General features: G+C 47.1%; 1 protein-coding gene across 2 annotated transcripts in view; it reads left to right on the top strand.

The window, feature by feature from the left end:
- Positions 1-24,564, top strand: part of IFT43 (intraflagellar transport 43) — a 74,987-nt gene extending 50,423 nt beyond the window's left edge. The window contains exons 6-11 of one of the 2 annotated variants that reach the window (XR_013993356.1): positions 20,747-20,819; positions 21,088-21,163; positions 21,652-21,714; positions 21,876-22,040; positions 22,225-22,404; positions 24,485-24,564. Coding sequence is in view for 1 of the 2 variants with exons in the window: in XM_081048608.1 (XP_080904734.1) it covers positions 20,747-20,819; positions 21,088-21,163; positions 21,652-21,714; positions 21,876-21,995 (332 nt within the window). In the remaining variant the exon portion in view is untranslated. Of the gene's footprint in view, positions 1-20,746; positions 20,820-21,087; positions 21,164-21,651; positions 21,715-21,875; positions 22,103-22,224; positions 22,405-24,484 lie in introns of those variants that run through there. The other variant, XM_081048608.1, reaches the window with a different exon arrangement.
- The last annotated feature ends 218 nt before the right edge of the window (positions 24,565-24,782 follow it).

Consider the following 24,782-nt stretch of genomic DNA (forward strand, 5'->3'; position numbering starts at 1 on the left):
CTTCCCGTCCCACTCCCTCTCTGGCTCAGCTGTTCTTTCTCTGTGCTCCTGCAACCTCCTGGGCAATGGTGACAGCAGCAGCAACGGCTAATACTTGAAGCGTTTATTATGTTTATCAGGCTCTGTTCTACCAGATTATAGCTGCTGGCTCATATTTAGTAAGTGTTTATTATACATATCGGTCACCGTGCTACCAGTGATAGGTGTTAAAGCATTTAACCTTCACAACAACTCTGAAGTAGACTATTATTATCCTCATTGTATAGTTGAAACTAAGGTAGAGAGAGGTTAAGTGTGTTGCCTATAGTCACAGAGCTAAGTGACTGTCACACTTGAACTCTTTGTTGCCTTGGTTGTTCTCCCCGCCAGGCCCTAAGCTTCTTGATGGCAGACACCACGTCTCATTTATCTTTGCGTCTTCAGTGCACAACACGTGGTAGTCGGTTAATGGCTGACACTCTAAATGAGAGAGAAACAGCCCTAAAATACGCCAGTTGCCCTGGCACAGCTGAAGCCTGGATTCCAAACTCAAGAGAAAAGATAAAGTTTGCGTGGATTTTTTACAAGAAACCCGCTAGAGAGGAGATTATATTTGGGACCTAAATTACCAAAGCTTTTTTTTTTTTTAAACCTACATATTTACCATTTGCACACTCTATTCCTTTGTGTAGAACTGTTTCCATTTGGTACCATTTTTCTTGTGCCTGAAAAACTTAACATTTTTTGTAGAGCAGGTGCTGTGGCAGGAAATTCTCTCAGCCTTGTTTGTCTGAAAATGTCTTTACTTTTCACCTGGTACAGAGTTTTAGGCTGACGACTTTTTTATTCCTTTTAGCACTGTAGTTGTTTCACTGTCCTCTGGCTTGTGTTGTTTCTGGAAAGAAGTCAGTGGTGATTCTTATCTTTGTTCCCCTGTATGCAGTGTCTTTTTCTTCTCTGGCTGCTTTAAGATTTATTTTCTTTTATCTTTTATTTTAAGCAAATTTGGTTATGATGTGCCTTGGTATGGTTTACTTTGTGTTGAATTTCTACTTGAATTTCTTGAATCTGGATTTACAGTTTTCATCAAATTCAGAGAATTTTAGCCATTATTTCTTTAAGTATATTTTTCTTCCTTCTCACTCCTTCTGGGACTCCAATTACAGGTATGTAATCACAGGAAATTGCCGCATAGGTTATTGAGGTTCTGGTTTGTTTGTTTGTTTGTTCCAGTCCATTTTAAACTCTGTACTTCAATTTGGATCGTTTCTATTGCCATGTAACTGATCTTTTCTTTTATAATGTCTAACCTGCTGTTAAGCCCATTCAGTGAATTTGTTGTTTCAGATGTTGTATTTTCAACTCTAGAAGCTTCATTCAGTTCTATGTGAATAGACATATCTGTCTTCCATTTTTCTCCTTATTTTGTTCATGTTTTTCTTTTTCCTTGATAGTAACCTTTATAGTAGCTGTTTTAAAGCCCTCTTCTAATTCTACCATCTCTGTCTTTTCTGAATCTGTTTCAATAAACTGATTTTCTTCTGGTTACGAGTCACATTTTTCTGCTTGATCAGTAGTTTTTTGATTGGGTGCGGGCCATTGTGAAGGTTATCTACTAGGTTGTGTGTCTGGATCTTGTTGTCTTTCTTTAAATTTGAAGACTGACACATTTGTTTCAGCAGGCAGTGAGTGTGTTTGTTGATCCACGTGATCGTTTTGAGAATTGTTTTTAAGCTTTTATTAGCACAAGTCTAGGGTTAGCGCTAAGCAGTAAGATACTCAGGGGTCTCTGTTGAGGGCCTGGTTGTTCCACATGGACTCGCCACTGGCCTGGGTGGGGCTGAGCCGCTTCCAGTTCTGTCGAAGCTCTGGGATCGTCTGGCTCACACCTTGCTAGTCGTAATTCTTTGCCCAGCTTTGTGCTGTGTGCCCTGTACGTGCACAGCTTCATATGCAGTCAGTGTAGATTTCTGGAGCTCTTTCCTGACATGGCTCCCCCTCTCTCATCCTCTGCTTCCAGGCACCTTAACTTACCAAACTTTGAGCTCTGTCTCCTCAGCTCAGCGAGACCTCTGTGCTCTAGTAGGGGTTCTCCTGCCCTGTGCCAGCGTCCAGGAAGTACCTCTCAGCAGAAAGCCAGGGTGACTGCAAAAGTTCACTTCATTGATTTCCCTTGTCTCGGGGATCAGGCCTGTGCTTCTTGTTCCACTGTCTGAAAACAGTTGTAGCTTATCTTTTCCCCAGTTTTCTAATTGTTCACAGTGGGAAGGCAAGTCCGGTACCAGTGATTCTCTCCTGGCTAAAAGTGGAGTCCCACAGCCTTCTAGTAACTAACCTTTGCGTGCGACTACAAAGTGAAGGAGAGAATTAAATCTGCAAAACTTGGATGATTACCTATGTATTAGCTACCTCACAGGATTGGGGTGAGGGTCTTACAGGACATTTGTGGAATATTCTGAGATGATGGTTCAAATGCGGAGTCCCAGGCCACCTGCAAAGCAGAAGCTGGACTTGGGGCCCAGGGATCTGCATTAATTTCAGTAAGCTCCCTGGATTGCTGTTTTGCATACTGAAGTTTGACAGACCTGCTGTAGCACCTCGAAAGCCATGACTCAGGACTGGAGGGGAAGGGAGCTGTGTGAAGACCTGCTTCTGCCTCATCTCCTTCCCAAGGGATTTTAAGGTAGAAAGGTGGTCCCTGGAGGTCGGGAACTCAGTCTATACTCTCGGATTTAGTAAGAGCTCACGAGCATACTCTCGTCATTCTTGAGCATATTTCTGTCCTTTTTCCATGGTCTCGTATTGACAAGCTTATTTCTTTTTGCCACATATATCTCCTTAGCTCTAGTCACTGCACAACTTACAGCTGCCCAACTTCTCCACTCCCTAGTAATTCCCAATGACCCTATTAAAGAAAGTATCCCATTTCTGTTCCCAAAGTCTGTTTTCCCAGACATGTACCTGGGACGTCCTCTGCCAGTGCTGGCAGCGGTGGGGGTATGACTGCTGGCTGCTGGCCACACTTTAGGTCTGCCTGTCCTCACACATTGTCTGTTGCTTCAGCCATTGGTGGCATAGGGCAGCAGGGTCACCATCCAGGAGGATGTGCCAAAGAATTCAGGGAGGCAGCGTCCATGGAAGACATTAACAAAGCTGTTTGGTGGGTGAGGAGCTGTCGGCATGGAAACTGATGCTTGTAACTCTGAGAGGTGCTTATTAAATTCATGGTCTGCTCCTGTGGTCCCCAAAAGTTTTTCATGCCACTTTTCCGTCCATCCTTCCTCTGACCCATCCCCAGGCAACTACTGACCTATTTTTTTGTCACAATAGAGTGGTTTGCATTTTCTATAATTTTATATAAATTGAATGTATGATTCTGGCTTTTTTCACTCATTGTAATGATTTTGGGATTCTCTGAGATTGCTGCATGTTTCATTAGCCTATTCATTTTTATTGATAATGATCCATTGTATGGCTATGTCACATTTTGATTATCTCGTCACCTGTGAAAGGGCATTTTGGTTATTTCATTATCCCCATTTTAAAGATGAGCAGATTGAGACAAAGAAAGGTAATCTGGCCCAACGTCACACAACTCTTAAATGACAGCGCCAGGATTTGGAAGGCAGCAGTGGTCATCACTGCACAACACTGCACAGCCCAGACCAGGATTTGAACACAGATCTTGACCCAAGTCCTTGCTCTTGGCCTCTGGGCTGTAACAAATGGTACAACCCCCCACTCTGTTGGCATCTCCTTCCATAGGGAGCTGTATTCATGTCAGCTCCCAGATTTGTAATATACTCAGCAGGGTCGATAGGGTGCTCAATGCAATTTCATTAAGGAAGGAAAGAAGAAAGATACCTATTTTCAGTGAATACTTCTAGTATTTTTTCCCCCTTCATAAACTTAGAATGTGAAATTTGTGATTTGGGCTTTATTTTGGCTCTTCGGGTTTGAAGCATAAAACCGTTCTTGTCAGAGGTGCACTTGATTCTACCTTCTAGGAGGCATGCCTCTTCCCAGCATAAATCTGTTGTCCATGCAGTTATGCCCGAGTCCTTTAATGGAAAATCAGTTCATATGTTTCACTTCACACTTGACTAAGTCCATTTCACTGTATGTGAATGTTTAGAATCCATTATGCAGTAGGAATCACGTTACATATAACTAGTTTCTAGAATTATCTTTGCTCAGAGAATTACTTGGTTGGCTAGTGAAGGCTTCTCTTTTGAACTTAGAATAACCAGTGGTTGGGGAGACTCCATGAGTGATTGGCCTGAGTCATTGCTGGACTCTATTCAGCAGTGCCATTCAACAGATCTTTGGGCTTCTGAAAGGGAACCTACTGGTTCCCTGAAGAAAATCACATCGAGGGTTTTTGGAGGTCATCGGTGCAAGGAGCATGATCACCTGGAGAAGGGGCTGATCGTTTCCTTGTACTTGGTAGGGGTGGGTGATGGGTGAGCAATCTCAAAAGGAAAGAGGAATCTCGGGGAACAGAAATGAGAATCTGAGGTCCAGCACCCACCCACTCACTCCCGGGCAGCTGGTCTCCTTCCACCAGCAGCCTTATTGACGAAAGCCAGCAGGTTTTTATACAGTGCAGAGGTGAGTCAGGCAGTCCTTGCACTTCCGGGATCTAGTGAGATGCCCGCTCTTCTTTCCCTCCCCTTCTGTTATAGAAGACTCAGGAGCCACGTCTCAATCTATTTCTCAGCATTCAGCCGCCCTAGCTTCACTCTTGTTACAGGTTGCTCCTTCTTCCCTGGGGAAGATGCCTAGGGAGAGAAGAGACGCACGTCTTCCCCTCCATGGATGCATTAGGCTTTACAGGGAAGAAAATAGACAAAAACAGACGAAGAAAGGAGCTTTTAAGATAGCTGTGTTTTTAGAATGAGAAATGGCTAGTGAGTGATATGTAGAGGCGGTTTGGGGTTCTGTTGGTCAACCAGAATGTATTGCATGGGGACTGTTTGCAAGACCGTGGCTCAAATACCTTTAGGGGCCAGGCAGATAACATGAACACACAAAATAGCAGAAGTGCATGACAATAAAGAATGTGGGGCCTGTCGTCAACCCAGACAGGAGATGGCATGGCCAAAACGTTTTCAAATTCGTATTTAAAAAGAGGACAGAATTTTATAGAAATCACTTCATAAACAGAACAAAATTTATCTGCAAGTTAGAGTAGGTCTCTGGGAAGCAATTTGCCAATCCTTCATAAGACCTTGTAGGGCTCTGCTCTTAACGGCACACAGAACTTTGTTGGGGAGACAAAGCGTAAAGGATGAAAAGCACTACAGGAGTTAAATAGCTAAGACATCAGTGTAATGGATGGCAGAGGCAGTGTATTGCTGTCTTGGTGATTGGCATTATTAAGGACCATGCATTCAGAAGAGGAAGCCACCTGGTGGGCTGAGGAAGAAGGAAGAACTTGTGCTTGGTCCTGAAGGATGGACAAGATGTGGTTAGGTAGAGAAGAATGAAAAGCCTTCCAGGGCAAGATGCCTGGCATGAGGAGAGTCTCCACAGGGAGAACGAATAAGGAATTCACAGTAACTAGGAGAGAAGCTGATTCTGCAAAGGTAAGCCCTGATTCTAGCCCACTGTCTACTATAGATACTCTGTATCCCCACATAAACTGCCTTTAATGAAGTGTGAAGACTGACAATCATTTAATTTGCTGCTGATTCTAGGTCATAGCTTGAGCTTCAGGGAGGTTGGGGTTCATGATTATGGAGAAGAGCTGAGAATGATGGAAGCCTGAGCCCCCAAAGGACCTCAGGGTCCCTAAGTGTAGGATAGCAAAACTGATCTTTCCTATTTAGATAACCATCCTTTGGTGGCATACTCATTCTCCTTATTGGAACCAAGTTTCTGGTTTGCCCAAAGGCTTTTAGACTTCCTCTGTCCTGTTAGGTAGTATGGTGTTAGAGAAAGAACGTCAGATCTGAAAGAGGATTGAACCCACATGAACCCAAGTTTATGTGGGGACACAAGTGACTTTGGGCAAGTCATTCATTCACTCATTCATTTAACAACCATTTCTTGAATACCCACTATGTGTGATACATGGGGTTGGGCATTGGGGATATCATGATGAACAAAACTTTCTTAACCTTTGCTCTAATCAGCTTACTTAGTCTAGCTTACAGTCTAGTCAGGGAAATAGGAACTAAACAGATAGTCACACAACTAAATAAGGACAAATTGTGATTGAGGTCCACTAAAGGAAGCGTGCAAGATTCTATGAGAGAGAATAGTGTGGAGACCTGATTTAGATTGGGTGGTAAGGGAAGGCCACTCTGAAGAAGTGACTTTTAAACTACAACTTGAAGGAAGAGTAGAGTTGCCAGCAAAGGGGGTAGAGGGTGGGAGTTGGAGGGACATTGGTGCCAAGTCATATCACCTCTCTAGCCCCACAAGCATTTCCAGGCCTGTTTGGTCTCTTCTGGCCTTAAAATTCAGCTCTCAGAATATGAACTCTGAATAGGATGTGAAACTTGAAGGAGGAACATTGAGAGACACACAAATGGGAGAAAAAGTCTTTGTCTTTAAAAAAGATGAGCTGTATTCAGAATGAGGCAATCTCTGAAAACACAATAAGATATGGACTCCACTTTCAAAGTTTACCTCAGAGCTAAATTCAAGTTAAGAAAGAATTTGTGAGCCCCAAAATAGGGCTTTAGAAAGGAGAACGTCTTTGAAAGCAGGAGCTTAAAAAAAATAATTAGGTCTTTCTTGCGTGGCACCACTGCGCCGTGGTGTAACCCAGGGCTGAGGGTGGAATTTTCACTCCCTCTTCCTGGCAGCTCCAGGGCCTTGTGGGCATGCTGCATCCCTGCTGGAAAGGGCTGTGCTTTTCACATCCTGAGGTCCAGAATCGAATGCCTTGAAATCTTAGGAATAATAAATCCTACGGCCAACCAAAAAGTGTTTAATTCCTAAAGGACAAGCTGAGTTGAGCCACTTCTAGCCAGGGGCATTTGGGGACTTAATTCTGCAAGTATAGCAATCTGTATGATCTGAGAGCCCTCGAGTTTAAGGGTAATTGCTCAATTTTCTATCCATGTCAACAGGGAAAATAGGTAAAAGTAGCTGAACATGGCCAAGCAAGCCATGAGGCTGGATAAAATGTGAGATGCTAGACTGTCGGTGGAATTAGAAGAATGCTGTCTGTAGAGTGTTATCACCTAGTCGCCCCTCTCTCTTCTCCTCTTAGCATTCATCTCTGTCTCTGGGCTTTCTAACTCTCTTTTGGGTTTTTATTCTTTTTTTTTTTTTAATTTATTAGTTTCAGGTGTACAAGACAAGGTAATACTTAGACATTCAGGTTTTTATTCTTTACTGAATCCTTCTACCATATCCTTCATCCATTCTCCTGCAAATAGCAGTCACTCTGAGCCTAAACACCTTTAATGCAGAGAAAGGGAAAGTGGGAAGAATTCTGTAAGTACAGACAAATTGGAACCCTGATGTCTCAGTTCCTTTCTCTTGTGGAGTAAGAATGTTCCGTTATGTTGGCATCCCCTCGGTAAGCTTAATACAACATATAGTACTTCTTAAGTGGTCCCTAAACCTAGTTCTTTTGCTTCCCTAATTTTTTTTTTTAATTTTTTTATTGGGGACTATTGGGGAACAGTGTGTTTCTCAAACGTGTTTCTCCAGGACCCATCTGCTCCAAGTCGTTGTCCTTCAATCTAGTTGTGGAGGGCGCAGCTCAGCTCCAAGTCCAGTCGCCATTTTCAATCTTAGTTGCAGGGGGCGCAGCGCACCATCCCATGTGGGAATTGAACCGGCAACCTTGTTGAGAGCTCGCGCTCTGACCAGCTGAGCCCCCTGGCGGCAGCCCCTCCAGCGGCAGCTTATTGTCTTCAGTCTAGTCATGGAGGGCGCAGCCCCTGGCCCATGTGGGACTCAGACTGGCAACCCTGTTACTCAGAGCTTGCCCTCTAACCAACTGAGCTACCCGTCTGCCCCGCTTCCCTAATATTTTAAAACTATTTTATCCAGCACTGACTTTTAAAAAAAATTTTAAATAGTGTTCCTTAAAATCAATTTGTTTTTCTTAATTCCAAGTCACTAGGACTAGATGGTAAGGTCTTTCTAAACCCATGCCTCTCTTCCCTTCCCTGACAAATGTGCACACGAACCTCTTTTAGCTAAACATATACACAGCAGGAATGGGGCAGAGGTGGGGGTGGGGTGGAAAGGGGCTCACTGGTCCAAGGATTAGCTGTCCCCTCTTTTGTCTCTGTGGTTTGTTAAGCTTTGTTCTCTCTACAGGATATTGGGTAAAAAGTTTGAAAAAGAAGTCAGTCTTGTAGGAAATGGTTTTGATCATTCATATTTAAGTATTTACCAAGAGCCAGGCACTGCACTACCTTACCTGCCCTACCTCAGTTAATTCCCACAACTATTGTATGAAGAGACGCTGTGATTATAAGCCTTTTACCAAGGAAGAAATGGAAGTCGTGTGAAGTTAACTCACAGAAGATACATGGCTAATAAGCAGTGATGGGCTAGTAAATACAGCCATCTCCCCTCCCCCAGCTACAGTTTCACTTTCTGTGGTTTCAGTTACCCACAGTCAACCGTGGTCCAAAAATATTAAATAGAAAATTCCAGAAATAAACAGTTCATAAATTTTCAATTGCACTGTCCTGAGTAGTATGATTGAATTCTCGCTTCCTCCCACTCTGTCCCTCCCCAGAATGTGAATCATCCCTTTGTCCAGCGTCACCACACTGTGCATGCGACCTGCCCATTAGTCACTTAGTGGCCATATCTATTATCAGATCCGTTATCAAAGAGAACACATTGACAGTATATTGTTACAATTGTTCTATTTTATTATTTGTTAATCTCTACCCGTGCCTAATTTATAAATTAACCTTTTTCATAGGTATGTGTTATAGGAAAAACTATACATAGGGTTTGGTACTATCCACAGTTTCAGGCATCCACTAGGGGTCTTGGAACATAGTCCCTGCGGATAAGGGGGAACGCCTGTATTTAACAACCAGTTCTCCGGGGATAAAAATCCTCCTTGGTAGGGTTTGCCGATTCCTGTGGTGTAAACACTCCTGCCTTGACTGGTTTCAAGCTTCCAGTGTGGCGTCACTGACCCCAGAGCTGGGAGACTATGGGCAGCATCACACTAGTGCACCTTGGTCCCACCGTACGCCTACATTAGATGTCAGTAATTTCAAGAGCATAGACAAAGTAAAATACAGTGACACTTACGAAGTGAGTTTTGAGTATTACCTTTGTTTTTAATATAATTGATCTAATGATGAGGGTATATGATTTAATTTTTAATAATGTTTAACAACCTGCATGCAGAATTCCTCAAACTTTAGCCTTTGGTTCTTACAAGCCAGCACAAGGGAGCTGCTCCAGTACGTGGAGTGGCTGGAATTCAGATGTGGCCTCGGTGACTCATCACTGTGCTCTCACTGCCTTCCTCTGCTGTTGAAAGTGGTAGGTTCGTTTCTCGGCCCTGCTTGTTGCGGAAGGCTTGTGTCCGCTCATTTTTGCAGCACCCTGATACGTATTTGCTCTCCTATCCTGATCCTCAGATGTTCCTACTGGTCCGTGTTCTCAGCCCTGCTGAACCTCTCACTGTGAACTCTTGTCTACAACAACACCCGGGCTGAGTAGAGAAAAGCCAGAGACCAGGTTTTTAAGCTCTGTGACATGAAGCAGAATCATCAGGTTTGACCGTTCCTCTCTTTCTTGTTGTGCTTCCTTTTCTATCACATCCATTGAGGCTGCTTTTAGGTATCGAATTCTTGTGTCTGTGCTGGGTCCTCCGGAGAGAACTCAGTCATCCTTGACCTTACCTTGGTTTAGGCACATCCCAGAGTCTTGGCCAGACCTCCTGCTCCGTTGGTAGAGCTGGGACAGAGGGCTGGATGCCCTTAGTGGTGCGTTGAAATCTCTAGGTCACACCAGGCTTTCCAAACTTACCATCACGCACATTTCTGCCTGAAACAGGGCTGATAGCGACCTCTCTGGGACTCCATTTTCTGTGTTCACATGAACAGCTTTCTTGCATATCTCTGTCTGAAGAGGTAGACTGCGAAGTATGCAGACGAAAGCCTCGTGGCACGTGTTGTAAATGAAGCGCTTGCATTAACCTTCCTCCAGGAACACGGAGAGAGAGCGCTCCGACAGCAGGCTGCCGTGCTCTGGTCTGTTTGGAGGAGGGTGATTAATGATAAATCATCCAACATTAAGCACTGACGAAAGTCAAAGAGAGCTGACTCACCCTGAACTCATTATAGAGATCACGGTATCGATTCTGGAACTCCTTGGATTCTGTCCTGGTTGGATACAGAAGACAGGATCAGGATAGGACAAAAACAAGCCCATTGAGTTTTGTGAGACTGTCCTAGATGTGACTGCAAGCAGTGCTCCAGCTTCCGGGAGAGGCATGGAGACTTCTCCACACAGTTGTGAAGGGAGTGGATGGAGGAGGAATGAGAGGAGGTGAGAAGACCTAAATGCAGACAGGCCTGTATTGGTGAGAACCGTGCCCAGCGAGACTTTAGGCCACTGAGGTTTTTACTTCACTAGAAAGAAATAGAGGCGCGGTGTTCTACAATGTCTGTTTCAAAAGATGGAGTCTGTATAAAGAGCCCTGATGTTTTCTGCAGTGAGAAAAGGCAGAGATATCGAGTTGCTCCAAACAGTCTTTGTGACCAAACCCTCAGCAAGTTGTGGCCTGGGATGACTGGTGGCTGTGTGTGTTCTCCCAGATGGAATGGCCATGGTGCATTCCTCAGCTGGAAGACTGACGGCCAGATATCGCTTAGGTGAGACGGGAAGGGACAGGCATGGTTATGCATCTGAGGTTGGACTTAGCACATCATTTAGCCCTCGCTTGGAGAAGTCTTCCTCTGGCACATCACACATGGAAATTAGCTCCCAAAGAAGGACCTGAGACAGCAAAACCTAGGGAGAGCAGAGGTCTAGGGGAAAAGTAGAGGGGACCCTGTTTCCCTAGCAAGAGATGAATATGGCTAGATGGTGGATCTTCCTTTCTAGCTTTAGGTTCTACCAGCTTTCTAAAAATTCACAGATGTTCAGTGTGTGTGTGTGTACTCCTCTCTCTCTCTCTCTCCCCCCACCCCACACACACACGCACACACACACACCCAGGACACATATTGGGAATGTGATTCCTAAATCCATAAGTGTGGTTGACAGACTAGGTTTACCTAAAAGACCCTTTAAGAGAAAGCTCTTGAAAGATGATTACAGAATTGAGACACCATCATTTAAAAGTGCCCGAGGCAAACGCCTTTGAAAATTGCAGCAGCGGAGGGACAGAGAAAGAACCACGCAGCCTTTGATTGTTGCTCAGCTCCCTCAGGACCCAGCCTCCCCCTCCCCCCCTGTTTCTCATCTGATAAGAGAGAGAGCAGCAGTAAGACTCCTCATCTATCTTATGAAAATCCGATTCGGGATGGCTGTGATCAAAACCAGCTGGCTGTCACCAGCAGTGGCCTTGCATGGAGAGAACTGCTCAGAAGCGTTCTGTGGGGGGGGGTGTCACGGGTGGCACCGATCAAAGTAGCATTTTTTAAATAAATATATATAAGGAAAATACAAAACTAAGGATTTAGAATAAAAGCAGTGTAGTTTGTCTTGTTTTTTTGAGTGTAACACGAAGAGGATGAAATAGAATCAGATATGCCTGGTTTCTAACATCCTCCTACTGGTGCCTCTGAGAAGGTGTTTTCTGTCACATTAATACCGTGTCACTCATCTTGGGCCCTATTGAAGAGAGTAGAGAGTCGCTCACTTTCCGTTCCTTCCAGCCGCTTCATTCCTCGTCATTTTAAAAATCCTTTACCCCTCCTTGTCCTTAACGTATCTCAATAGATGAAAGCTGGAACCATCACGAAGCTCTGGGAGCTGTTGGAGTGGGGAAGAGCATTCCTATTCATTGTTCTTTGTTTCCTTCAACAGTAGGGACCCAGTGATACGATGTTCCCTAGCGGTCACCCCGGCAGGTGACACTGGGCTGAAGGGGACCTTCCCCTGTAGAGAAAAAAACCCTTGTTGGGCTGTGCTTGTCTCTCGTGAGCACGACCTTTGAACTGCTTGAAAGGCTCCGTCCTAGTTGATGACCCTTTACATGGTTATGACAGATTTTAACCCAGCACTTGGTGGACTTGGGGTGGTGGGGAAATCTCATTCTGGGGTGGCGCATGCATGGTTCCGTCACAAATGTGCTAACGTCGCTCTGTGGGTAATACCATGAGGTCAGGCTTTCACATGCCATGACATACGATATACCTATCACAAGCCAAGCTGCCACTCTTCGTGAGGCCCCTTCTCTGCTCACCAACCAGCCAGCACCACACTGGGCTGAGCCCTGGCTCGCCTCAGAAACTCGTCAGCCCAAACTTTTCTCTCCAGCCCTTCGTCAGCCAGGAGAGTCACCACAGCTTGGGAGCCGTGAAGAACAATCAACTATTTTGATCTTCTTAAGGTCTGTGATCTCTCCCCATCAGCATTAGGAGAGATTCGGTTTGGCAGCAGCAAGGAGGCATTTCAGCATGTGGAACCCCTCCCCCCGCAGGTTGGCCCCTGAGGACGGGGCATCTTTTCTTCCTGTCTCAGTCACACACCTCCTCGGGGACCTGCTGACCTGCATGTGCACAGCTCCCGAGCAGACTCGCTCCACCGCATGTCGGGCCGTACGCCTTGCTCGTGGTCAGTGCTGTTTCTCAGCCTTTGCAGCACGGCTCTCCAGCCCCCAGCACAGTTTTCAGACCGTTTTCTTCCATGTTTGTCGCCTCTCTCCTCCCCTGCCAGTAACAAGTACAGGCCAGACCCAGCTTGAATCAGATGAAATCACAAAGGATAAGTCTTCATAAAGCGGACCTGCAGGCAGGTTTTTGCCCCTCGAACCCTGACTCGGGGAGAGCAGGGGAGTGACGGTGCTGGGCCCAGGCTCAGTCAGGAGCTCCTCTGAGACCATCTCTTTCCCTTGTTCCTTCGCGTGTTTGAAGCCTGTTGCCTACTGCTTTCCCCTTTTCTTCTCCCTTTAAAAAAATTCTCCATTTTTTCACTTAGAAAAAAAATTATTTATACGATTGAGATCCACTAATTAAAGCCATTTTCTGGTATTTGGTTACTGGAGCGTTTGATGTCTCTCTGACAAGACCATGAAATGCACGGAGTGTCCACGGGGACGGAATTTGCTGAACACGGCTCTTTGTAAATGAGGGGACACAGTGTCGCCGCAGCTCATGAATATGAAACGCCCATGATGCCACCTCAGTGGACTTGGGAACACAGATGAATCCTGTCATGTGCTAAATGAGACCAATTTCTTTCACTTAACTTCATCTTCAATCAGACCTTCTTCCATTTGCCTGTTTAAAATTCCCCATACGTGATGCAGAAGGTAACGGCATTCAGTAAAACAAAGTTTTGCAGCTGCACAGAAAAATTATAATGATCTCTTGTTTTCAGTTGCCATCTCCTAAAACGGTGGACTTTGTTGCCTTTTGCTTACGAGCTCTGCTGAGATCTGTTGACTTTGGGCCAGAATTAGGGGTTATCTGGACTGCTCTTCTTGGAGTGTCCTCAAGCAGGAAATCCAGATCTCTTTCATGTGGATTGGGTATTGAACCTGGCTATGAATGGCGGATGTGAGCCCTTGATGGCCTGTGGGTGCTCTGCAGTGGCCGGGGCACTGAGTGGGAAAGCAGCTCTGGGAAGGATTGTGTGTCACCAGGCAGGGCCTTTGCCATTGGGAGCTCAGTTAGTGGATGCCGTGAGAGGGACCATGTCATCAGGAAGCACCCCGAGGAGCCCGACAAGATAGGCCAACCACTTGTATTACTGACTAAGGTGTCACAGTGAGAGAGTGGTGGAACAGAGAACAGTTTTTATGTAGCTCTCTGGAAATCTGCACACGACCCGGCAATTGCATTCAGAAATCCCCAACCAAGAAAATCAGCAAAAAGGAGAGCCTAAAGGGACCCAGAGAAGAGGGAGGGGCTCCCTCTGGGACCCATGGGCCGTATTGGGATGTCCCCATTGCTCTTCCTGTAGGACTGAGATTGACACTCCAGGTGGAGAGCTCGTGTCATGCCCAGGGTATACTCGTTTCAGGCTGAGTCCAGTCTGAGGAATCATTTTTCTGTTCTAGTTGTGCCCAAACTGGCAAACGCCAGCTAGATTTGAATGCAGGCTCTCACAAAATGCATCACAGAGAGCTGGGGCCAGCTTCCTAGGAAGAGGCAGGCAGGCTTCTGTCAGGCCACAGGGGCTGAAAGCAACCCTCTGGGACTTGGCTGAGTCGGTAAGCATTTTGTGTACAGTGTGATGGTATTATCCGTAATGAATGGATTCCAGGGCAATGGCGGCTTCTCACATCTCTGAAACCAGTTGTAAGTGACCCTACTGGTGTTCCCACATGGACCTACTATTTATTTCTCTTATTTATTTAAGCACCTCTCATTTATTTCTGTGATTTCGTGTGGTAGTTTGTTGGGTAGATCTGTGTTGAAAGACCAGTGTTCTGGTATAATCATGAGTTGCCAATTTGGCAATAATCTTTTTCTTTGAGGTAAGTGCTTCCTGCCATTGCTGTGCATTAACAGGCCTTTACTGGGGGCTCCCAGAAAGTAGATTACACAGCGGGACAAACTAGAGATCTAAGAAGGAAGAAACATACGGGGGTTGGTGAAGAGCAGTGTGACTCAGCCCCCGGATGGAAGCACATATGGACCCAATTTGAGTGACTCTTCCTCTGTAACTTTGCCCCACCCATCCATCATTTCTTGTATGTGCACAGGCCCTTCCCAGCGGGAGCAGCTCAAGTGGGACAAAGCCTTTGCTAGAATGTTATCAAATTCAGTATTTAGCCAAGGATTGCTTGGTGGTTCTTGTGAAACGAATCCTACTTAGGCAACTTTAGGATTCAGTAACATTTCTACTCTAGTTGGAACGATATGTAGAAGATTGGCATCCTTTCCGTGTTTCCCCGAAAATAAGACCGGGTCTTATATTAATTTTTGCTCCAAAAGACGCATTAGGGCGTATTTTCAGGGGAGGTCTTATTTTTTCATGTACAACAATCTACATTTAATCAAATACAGTCATGTCATCTGGAACATCGTCATAACATACTACATGTGTCCATCTAGCTGACGATCTTAACTGGGGCTTATTTTGGGGGGAAACACGGTATGTGTGTGACTTTCAGATTTGAGGAGCATTTATTGATTCAGTTCTGTTCAGTTGCCCTTTAGTTTGCAAGTCCTTGGGAATGCAGACGTGACCGGGATGTGGTCTTTGCCCTCAGCTAGTTCACCATCCAGAAGGCAGGTCTAGGGCCAATTTCACGTACTGTACCAACTGCAAGGTAGTGAGGTCTACCCTGTGGCCTTGAATAAAGAGTGACGGAAAGATGAAGTAGGAAGCTCCGAATTCTGTCTGTTGGATTCCAAGATGATTCACAAAGGAAGAGGTGTGCGTTTCCCTTTTTTGCTCATTTTTACTTTTTATGTATAGCTTCCCCCCACCACACACACACTTTGCAACTTTGCCATGCTAAGTCCATCTTGGTTTTCCCCTAATGTGTCTCAGAAGGGGTTATAACAGGTGCCCGGTCCATGTTTCCTGGCTGGTTGATGCAGGTCCTTCCTCAGCTGGCACCAGGCACCCTCCCTCCTGTCTCCCCCTGTGCCACGCTCCCCTGGGCCCCACAGGTGAATCACACCCGCCTCCTTCAGTTTCTGCAGTGTTGCAAGATAGTTCTCACCTCATATCGCCTTTGCATTTGACCCTGCCGCGTTGAATCCTATTTATCTGTCAGCGTTCAGCTGCATTGTTTTTAATTCAGGGAGCTTCCCTACATCCTCACCCCACCCCGCAAAATTCTAAATTGGATTCTTCTTGGGCTGGATTAAGTGCATTGTGGAGCATCTGTTCAATAGAATACTAGGTAGTCACTTAAAAAAGTAAGATATATCAGTATATTATCAGGAAAGATAAAAGGAAGTTGCGGAACAAGATGTAGGTAAAGGGATCGCATTTGCAAACATTTTTTAAAGGACGTATGTACGGTGGTATGCATAAATTCTTTTCAGTAAGTACATACAAGAAGTTGTTAATAGCGATTACCTCTAGGGAGACTTGGGGCTCATATAAGGAAAGGAAAATTTAAACTTTACTGTAGCATTTGAATTTCTTACCACATATGATAATACTTTTACCTTCAAAACACAAGACAATTAGGTCTCCCTGTTACTTTCAGTCACAGAATGCAGTTAGCTTCCCTCCCAGAATGTATGTGAATGTATTTGTGTTTCCTGTCCCCCACTGCCCTAGTGCTCCATGAAGACAGGGACCATGTCCGTTTTATTTGCTGCTGTTATCGGCACTGCTTAGCAGGGTATCTTTCATGCCGTAGGTGCTCAGTCAGTATTCCTTGAGTGAGTGAACGAATGAATGAACGAATAGGCAAACAAATGCAGTTTCCCCGTGATGTGAGGAATCAGGTAACACGTGGGACAGACAAGCAGGTTGAACACGTGAGAGGCAGGGCCACGTGCAAAGACCAAGGAGAACCTGTTTAGTTTAAGGTGTAGGAGCTGGGAAAGGGAGCAGCAGATGATCTGCGTGGGGACGGCGAGCTGCGTGGGGACGGCGAGCTGCGTGGGGACGGTGCTACCTGCCAGCAGAACTGAGATAAAGGAGGAGGGCGCCCACTCCCCATGGTGAACCCTTTTGCCTCACTTCCCCTTTTCTGCGGCTGTTCAGGGTACCCAGCCACCTCCTTCTCCATAGGGCTAGTTTGTTGAGACATGGGTGGCAGGGGCACATTCTTTTCATTCAGCTCCATTTGGCCTTGTATAGGGAAGTAGCGAGTCAGGGCATAAGGCGTCGGAGAGACAGCCTATTTTTGGTTATGAGAATCAAGGGAAATACCCAAGAACAGAGGGCATTGTGTCTTAGGCAAAGTGAAAGCTATTCAACTGTAGGCAGTTGTCTCACTCCTCCACGACAGGAGGCATATCAGGGCACTGTACCTTCGCAGGGGAAGTGTGGGTGGGCTCTGGACAAGCTCGGGGCTGCAAGCGGACTGAGTTGGAAGCCTGGCCCTGTTCATCGTTAGTGGTCTTCACCTCACAAGAGCTGCTTAATCTTTTTTTTTTTCCCTTCCGCCTCTCTCACTCCTCCAGTTCAAGCCGTTGCTTCTCCGTCTAGTTGTGTAGGACACAGCTCCCTGGCCCAGGCTGGTATTATGAGCCTTGCATTACCCCCGGCTGAGGCAGTCGGTCACCGGTCAGCCACTCACAGCAGCTCATGGCAGCTCTCCCCGGCTGCCAGCCACTCATGCTGACCGCCGGCCGCTCACGCTGGCCACCGACCACTCATGGCAACACACGGTAGCCCACGGCAGCCCACAGCAGCCTATGGCAGCCCATTCTGGCTGCCGGCCACTCACGCTGGCCACTGGCTGCTCATGGCAGCAGCACTCAACAGCCTGCGGCAGCACTCAGCAGCCCGTGGTAGAGAGCTGCTTTATCTTACTGAACCTCAGTGTTCTCAACTGGAAAATGGGCAGGAGAAAAGGAAGGAAGAGCCTATGGCTTCTCTCCATGCTCAATATTATATCTGATAAATGAACATGAATAGTTACAGAATATTTATTATGTACTGAGCATAGCACTTAGTATTTTATAACGATTATTGCATTTAATCCTTCCAACAACTGTATGAGGTGGGTACAATTATACTAGTTTTACAGAAGAAGACACTGAGGCCCAGAGAGGATAAAGTCTCGTAGCTAGTACGTGGGGAGCCAGGATTCAAGGGAGGCCATCCTGCCTCACAGCCTGTGCTTCTAACCACTGGAGAGGCGTCCTCCCCATGTACTTAACTCACTCACTATTTCTGTTAATGTTCTTTTTCTTATTAGCCGCATAGAAGAAAATAAGAATAAAGTGAATATAATTATTAAACTTTTTAAAATAGTGGTAGCTTTGTAATAGTACAAGAGAAAACTGCTGTGTTTTTGTTATTGCCTCTGTTAAAATTGTGTGCTTTTGAACGTTGAACTTGACACCCTGAACTGGACTGGGTCACTGGTCCAGACTCACAGGTCAAGTAGCCGTGCTGATGGCAGGCAGGGTTAGAGCATTCTACGTAGGTCATTTAGTAAAGAAGTGGATTTCTCAAGTCCATTTTCTTTTTCTAGATTTGTTCTCAATGTGTGTGTGGGGGGAGGTGGGGAGAGGGAGGGAAGGAGAGAAAAAAAATACAAAAATTCCCAAGAACATACTATGTACACATGAGCAAGTACTTGCCTGTGATTATAAATCAGAAACTGCAAAATTGTGAAGTTCTTTGAAGTTTGCCCAAAACCTGCTCCACGGCCACCTGTTCCACTGGGGGCCGGGAGTTGGATGACCTGATGCTGCAGTGATGGCTCAAGCTGTCACTGCACCGGAATGTTGCAGCTTGCCTTGGCCTGGCTGTCATCGCTGGCTCTGTCCCACTCAGGCGGTTCACCAGGTTCTGTTGGGCACCAGGCTTCCAATTAGAGAGAAATCCCACTGTGTGGCCAGCCCCACCAGTGCCACTCTGAGAGGCCCCTTTGCCAACGCCGGGGCTGCCCTCTGATCTGTCACAGATGGGCCGGGCCCACGCTCCTTTGTGCACATTTGGAGGAGCGGAATGGGGACGAAGAGAGAAGCCCATCGGGAGTCAGAGTGGACATTGGGCAGCAGTGCTGTTCCTCAGAGCTGGGAGAAGCTGGGCAGAATTGACAGGACCCAAATGCTAGCGCTGTGGAGGGAAAGGGGACTTTGGGAAGACCCAGTCCTGAGCCCTAAACTCAGCAGGGGGCATTTTCTTACCAACTTCTGAATATTCATTTCAGGCTGGACCCCACACCCGAGGAGAGCCAGGAGCAGCTAACTGGTTCACTCCCAAACTGTCACACTACTGATGGCGCAGGGCACAGCCAGCTTCCTCCCTGCCCCGCTGCAGGGTCTGTGCAGTCCCAGCCGCCTGCAGCCCCACTCCCTGGGCCCCGGGGTGGCGCTGTCAGCAGCAGCCCTCGCCATGGACTGCGCTACTCATGCAGGGCGAGTGTGAACAAGAAAGCTAAATTTCCATTAGCATAAGAAATAGAATCTTAGAGAATCCCATCTCTGATTCTTTCGCAGGTAGAGAGATACAATCTAAGCTCCGGATAGCTTCTTTCTAGATATAGGACCTGGTGAATGTGGTTCATTATTTTGGGGGTGGTGTGTGTGTCTATTTTCCCTATCAGCCATTTCTTTTATTTGTATCCCCATTCTTTCCTTTAATCACTCTCTTTCTCCACCGGTCTTTCCTCTCTGTGTCTTATTTTCTGTGTCTCCCTTGCATACTTCCTCTCTCTTTCCAGATACAGCGTCTGTAACCCCATAGTCAGAAGCAATAAAGACACCAGGCTTGGAACTGACTCATATATTCGGGCTTAGCTGGACTACAACAGTTGCAAAGTCTAAATACCAAACAGCCTGAAGGTGGCAAGGGTCTTCCAACTGCTCTTGGAATAATTCTGCATCTCATTTAAAAATAAAATTAAATTCCATCTATGGAAGCAGAAATGAAGGGGTTCTTCACTTTTCTCTCCTCTCTGGGATTTTTCCTCCTTTTAATATTTGCAATTGGTTTGGAACTGTCTCAGCCCACTTTTTTCCTGCCTTACCTTTATTTTTACTCTGCGCAGACTGGTTAAAATAAAGAAAACCCTTCTACTAGTCGGTGATATTCGTTTGGAGAAGGAAATACTTCTGTAGGGTGTTAGGTTGTCCCCATGAGGAGGTGGACTATTTTTATTTTTGTACCTTAAGTGAGTTGCCACAATTGAGTGATGGGTTATTTGTTTCTCTATTTGCATGACTTTGTTAAATTGATGAAAGAAGTGGCTTCGGGTCTCCTGATATGTCTGTATGTCTGTCTCACACGGAGAGTTCAGAGAAGAAAAACCTCTCAGAGCTGGCAAGAGAAGCGTCCTCTTTAGAATCAGTCCTGTTTTTATATTGGATCTGGCAAATGGAGGGCCTGACCTCACATACGCTGCTGGGGAGCCAGGTCATATCATTAGGTGTCAGATGTCATTCTGATGCAGGCTCGGCGCCATGACAACTGTGACGATTGAAAAGACTATGACGAGCTAATGCACGGGTGGGCCTTGGTCACGAGGACGTGCGCCTGTATGACATCCACTGGATGACACTGCACTTTCTCAGTACCTCTGTCTCGGATGGTGCCAGGCTCCTGCATCGGTTCCCCTTCTTTTCTCTCCTCTAATGTAAACATTTCCCCAAATACTGTCTGGCTCTATCTTCTCATTTCTTTACATTTCCCCTTGGAGATCCACTGCAATGGCTCCTAACTCAGAGTGTACGTCAGGGATCACGGAAGAAATCTTAGGGAAAAATACAGATGCCTGGGCCCTACCCAGGAGGTTCTAATCTAGTAGGTTTTGGGGTAAAGTCTGGGGTTTAAAAATTGTTGAAATTCTACCTTTGATTCTAATGTGCACCTCTGGTTCAGTACCTTAGCCTTAGACTGGGGGCCCCTGGAGGCCAGAGACTGTGTCTGAGTGTCCATTGTACCCCCAACCTACTGCCCCATGGCGGGCGCATTCAAGGTGACAAGTAATAAATGGAGAAGCAGGCAGGATTCCCATGTGTGTGGCTGACAGTTTTGCTGCCGCCTCTCATTGCAGATATCCCTGTTATTCCCGATCTGGAAGAAGTACAGGAAGAAGACTTCGTTTTGCAGGTGGCAGCCCCTCCCAGGTACGTTAAATGAGGTATGAAGTTAGCGGGAGGCAGGGAACATAGGAATGAACACACTCCAAAGGCCATCTCTAGTGGTACTGCCCCCCAGTGCAAATCCAGATGTTTCTGGTGATGGGCTCCATCCCAGGGTTCCCATTTTATTAGACATTTTCTCCCCATTTTGTTCCTTCCCAGCTACTAGTGGTGCAGTGAAGACGGTGGCCCAGAGGCCCTCCTGGCACTGGGCATGCCTGTGGTTCCTCCTCACATTCTCTCTTTCCTACAGCGTCCAGGTAAACCGGGTGGCGACCTACCGCGACCTGGACAATGACCTCATGAAGTACGCAGCCTTTCAGACCTTGGTGAGTCGAACGGCTTCCGCATAGAGCGGCAGGCCCCGGGGGGGTCTCAGCTCCTCCAAAGCCATGAACATCTCCTCCATGCGTCTCTGCGGCTGCCTGGCAGCGGTCCCTTTGCTGGAGGCGTTGCAGCATCTCCGGACCTAGTACCTTGCGGCCTTTCCCAGTGCAGGCTCCCCCTGCTTCCATGGCTGTCCCCTTGGTGTCGTTAGATATGCTTGTCCGAGAGATGCACTGCTGCCAGGCCCTGCCCTCCCGGTGTTGGCCTTCCCCCAAAGAATGCCTGGCGTGCAGGATGTCGTAGCGCTCCCTCAGTTCTCAGGGACCATGTGGTCCACTCACATGGTTACTCTTTCCTAAGGCATTCCTGCAGGTCTGGGTTTGGGAAGGTCTACCACACACAACCTGGTCCCCCTCACTTTGCAGGAGGTAGTTGTCCGAAGGCCCCGGGGGTACACAGCCATTTTATTTTATTTTTTCTGCATTCACAGGATGGAGAGATCGACCTGAAGCTGCTCACCAAAGTCCTCGCACCAGAACACGAAGTTCGAGAAGTACGTAGCAGCAGCAGCTCCTTACTCTCAGTCGTGTCGTTCCTATAACCAGTTGGGCCCCCAGGCCGACCTCTGCCTCCCTGGCCAGTGGGTGTGGGAAGTGGGCTGTGACTGCAGGGAAAGGCTTCCTTTGTCCTACCCAGTGGTACGTCTCTTGCCAGGATGACATCAGCTGGGACTGGGACCGTCTGTACACGGAGGTGTCCTCAGAGCTCCTCACTGAGTGGGACCTGCTGCAGACAGAGAAGGAGGATCCCGTGGGACAGTCTGCACACACCTGAAGAACAGCAGAGCTGGGGAACAACAGACCACTCCCCCCGCACACAGTAACCTCCGCTTTGGACTTGACAAAATGCAATAAGCCTAACAATAAAGAAGCTTGCAAGCAGCTTAGAATTTTTATATGGAATATTTTTTAATAAAAAAGATTTGTTTTCAGTAGACCACATTGGATCATTCAGTTGTAGTAAATTGCTTTCTTCTCTGGCCATCTCTTCCGTTTCTTTCCAGTGCCCTCTTGGAAAGATTCATCAAGAGTTAAGGAAGCAGCTTTTAAACAATCTGATGGGAACTCTTCCCCGTTGCGGAAAAGCGTGAGGGAAAGCTAGATTCAGAGCGAGAAGGAATGGCGCTCCTCCTGGAAGTTGTTCAGTCCACAGAGGCCACGGCAGTCCCCTGGAGCATCTACCTGTAAGCACCTAGACACAGTGACGTGGGAAGTTGCGAGCGGCTGCCTCCCGGGGTCCAGGGGGGGGCCTGCTGGGACATCTGTCTTACTGTGGACGTTCAGTTACGTTAGTGAGACTGCGCTGTCTCCTTCGTGCTTTCAGGCAGCTGAGCCGAGGAGACAGTGAGAAGTGGGTGTGATAAGGTGAGCCAACCCTCACGTCAGGGTTTGGTGGCCCTTCTACTCCCCTCTTCCCTTCCTACATCCCATGCCTGGGACCCCCTTCTGAGCATGGTTCCCTTCTGACACAGGTTTCAAGAACCTCATTTCTGGTTCTCATTAGCAGGGGGCAGCTTGGCAGCCCTGAGAATCCCACAGAAACACTCTCTTTGGGAGCCTGGGACGCCCCATGACCTTCAGATACCGAGCTGCTTGTCTCCGTTGCTCCCCAAGCAGCATCACTGCCTGTTTCCAAAGTGCGCCAAGGTCTGGAGCAGAGCCCAGCCTTTTTTCTTTCTTTCTTTCTTTTTTTTAAAGTCTTTTAAAAATTTTTAATTTTATTTTAAGTGTGATTTTCCAGGACCCCTCAGCTCCCAGTCAAGTAGTTGTTTCAATCTAGTTGTGGAGGGCGCAGCTCACAGTGGCCCATGCGGGGATAGAACCAGCAACCTTGTTGTTAAGAGCACCGCGCTCTAACCAACTGAGCCAACTGGCTGACCCCCCACCCAGCCCTTTTTCTAAACAGAGACATCTTTTGTTTTTGTTTTTCTCTTTCTCCCCAAGACGTCTCATCTGAGGACAGAGATGTCGTCTCCCTGCCCGCCCCTCCGGGGTGCCTCTTTGGATCAGGCCCATGCAGGCTGGCAGCAGCCAACTAAGCCCACTCCTGGCCATGGGGCCATGGCGCGTGCAAGTACTACTCTTATCCTGCCTGGAAAGCCCTTCATTAAAATTCAGAAAAACAAAGAGGCGCAATACTTCAAAAACCCACTGGGGGGTTATTTTTCTATGACTACAGTGCCCTTCCCCAGTGAGCCAAGCGGGCTCCAGAGCAGGCACAGAAAATGCTTGTCCGCTAATTATAAACTCAGGGATTTAGTGGCTTTGGGGTCCCTTTGCCTCCTTTTCCAGAGTCACACTTTTAGCCCAAACAGCCCCTCTTTGGAATAATTCCCATGGTCACTGAGAAGTTTCCATCCAAGCTGGTTTTTCTTGAGCGTGCGTCTTTCTGAAACCCAAAGGAGAAAAGCTCATTTCTCCTACCTTAATTACTGGCCAATTCACCTGCCTCGGGACTCTGATAACCTTGGAGGTCTCAGCTAGCCGGAGCACGTGGCTAGGGATTGACTTCCAACCTCTCTTTATTCTATAACAGCAGCAGCAAAAGTGTCTAACGTGCATTGAGCGCTCACCACATGCTAGACACTGGGCTTGCACATAATGAATTATCCGCTTAATCCTCACAACCACCCAATGAAGCAGATACTGTCGTTATCCCATTTTACAGCTTAGAAAACTGAGGCTCAGAGAGGTAAAGAGACTACCTAAAATGATCCAGTTACTTCGTGGCAAAGCTGGATTTCAAAACCAAGTTAACTGACGCCACTGTGCTTTTAACCCCTGTGGTTTTGTTCCTCCTCTGCTGCCTTCAGCTTGGGAAAGGAATCTGGTTTATAGTGGGCAGAATTAGCAGTGCGCTGGGAGAAGAGGCCTGCCACCCCTCCATCCCCAACCAGGCATCCATTCTTTCTATGGAGTGACCACCGGGCAGAGGGATTCTGTCAGGCCTGGGTGTGAAGAAGCCCCTCAGCGCGGCTGAGCTCAAGAGTCCGAGCCCTAGGGAAGTGGGGATGAAGCCAGTGGACCTAGGAGAGGAACAGCCCTAAGTTACGTGAGCTAATCCTGGACAAGGGGCAGGTTCAGGCCATGTGTGGCCAAGTCACCTGTCTGTGCCCAGGTCACGCCCTGTCTGGGCTTTCCATTCTTTCCTATTCATTTGAGCATCACCTCTTCAGAGTTCCTGGTCAGTGACGGGTTGTTCCAGAACCTGTGTCCACCCAGTTCTTACCCGATTTCTGAATGCCTTCCTTATGTTCCAACCAGCAGTGTCTCCCACCTAGACTTCAGAGGGCCTTCCAAGAAGATGACCCACGAGGTATTGCAGCATGGATGAACATCTGCAGGTACCCACAATGTGGTTTGGTGCAGACACGTGGGGGAGGTGTGGATGGGTCTTGATGCTTTGCCTCCTTCGTGTGGTGTGTTGTTTCTCCTAGACTGGCTCACATCACCTCTGAGCAGGCTTGAGAAGTCCCAGCTGGTCTCTGACAAAGTCTTCCATGGTGTCTTTGCATTGGGTGGTCGCTGCAGAGCTGCTGTTCATAGGCCAGGGCCTGGTGGG

The sequence above is a fragment of the Rhinolophus hipposideros genome (genome assembly GCF_964194185.1).
Source record: "Rhinolophus hipposideros genome assembly, chromosome: 5".
Lineage (NCBI taxonomy): Eukaryota > Metazoa > Chordata > Mammalia > Chiroptera > Rhinolophidae > Rhinolophus > Rhinolophus hipposideros.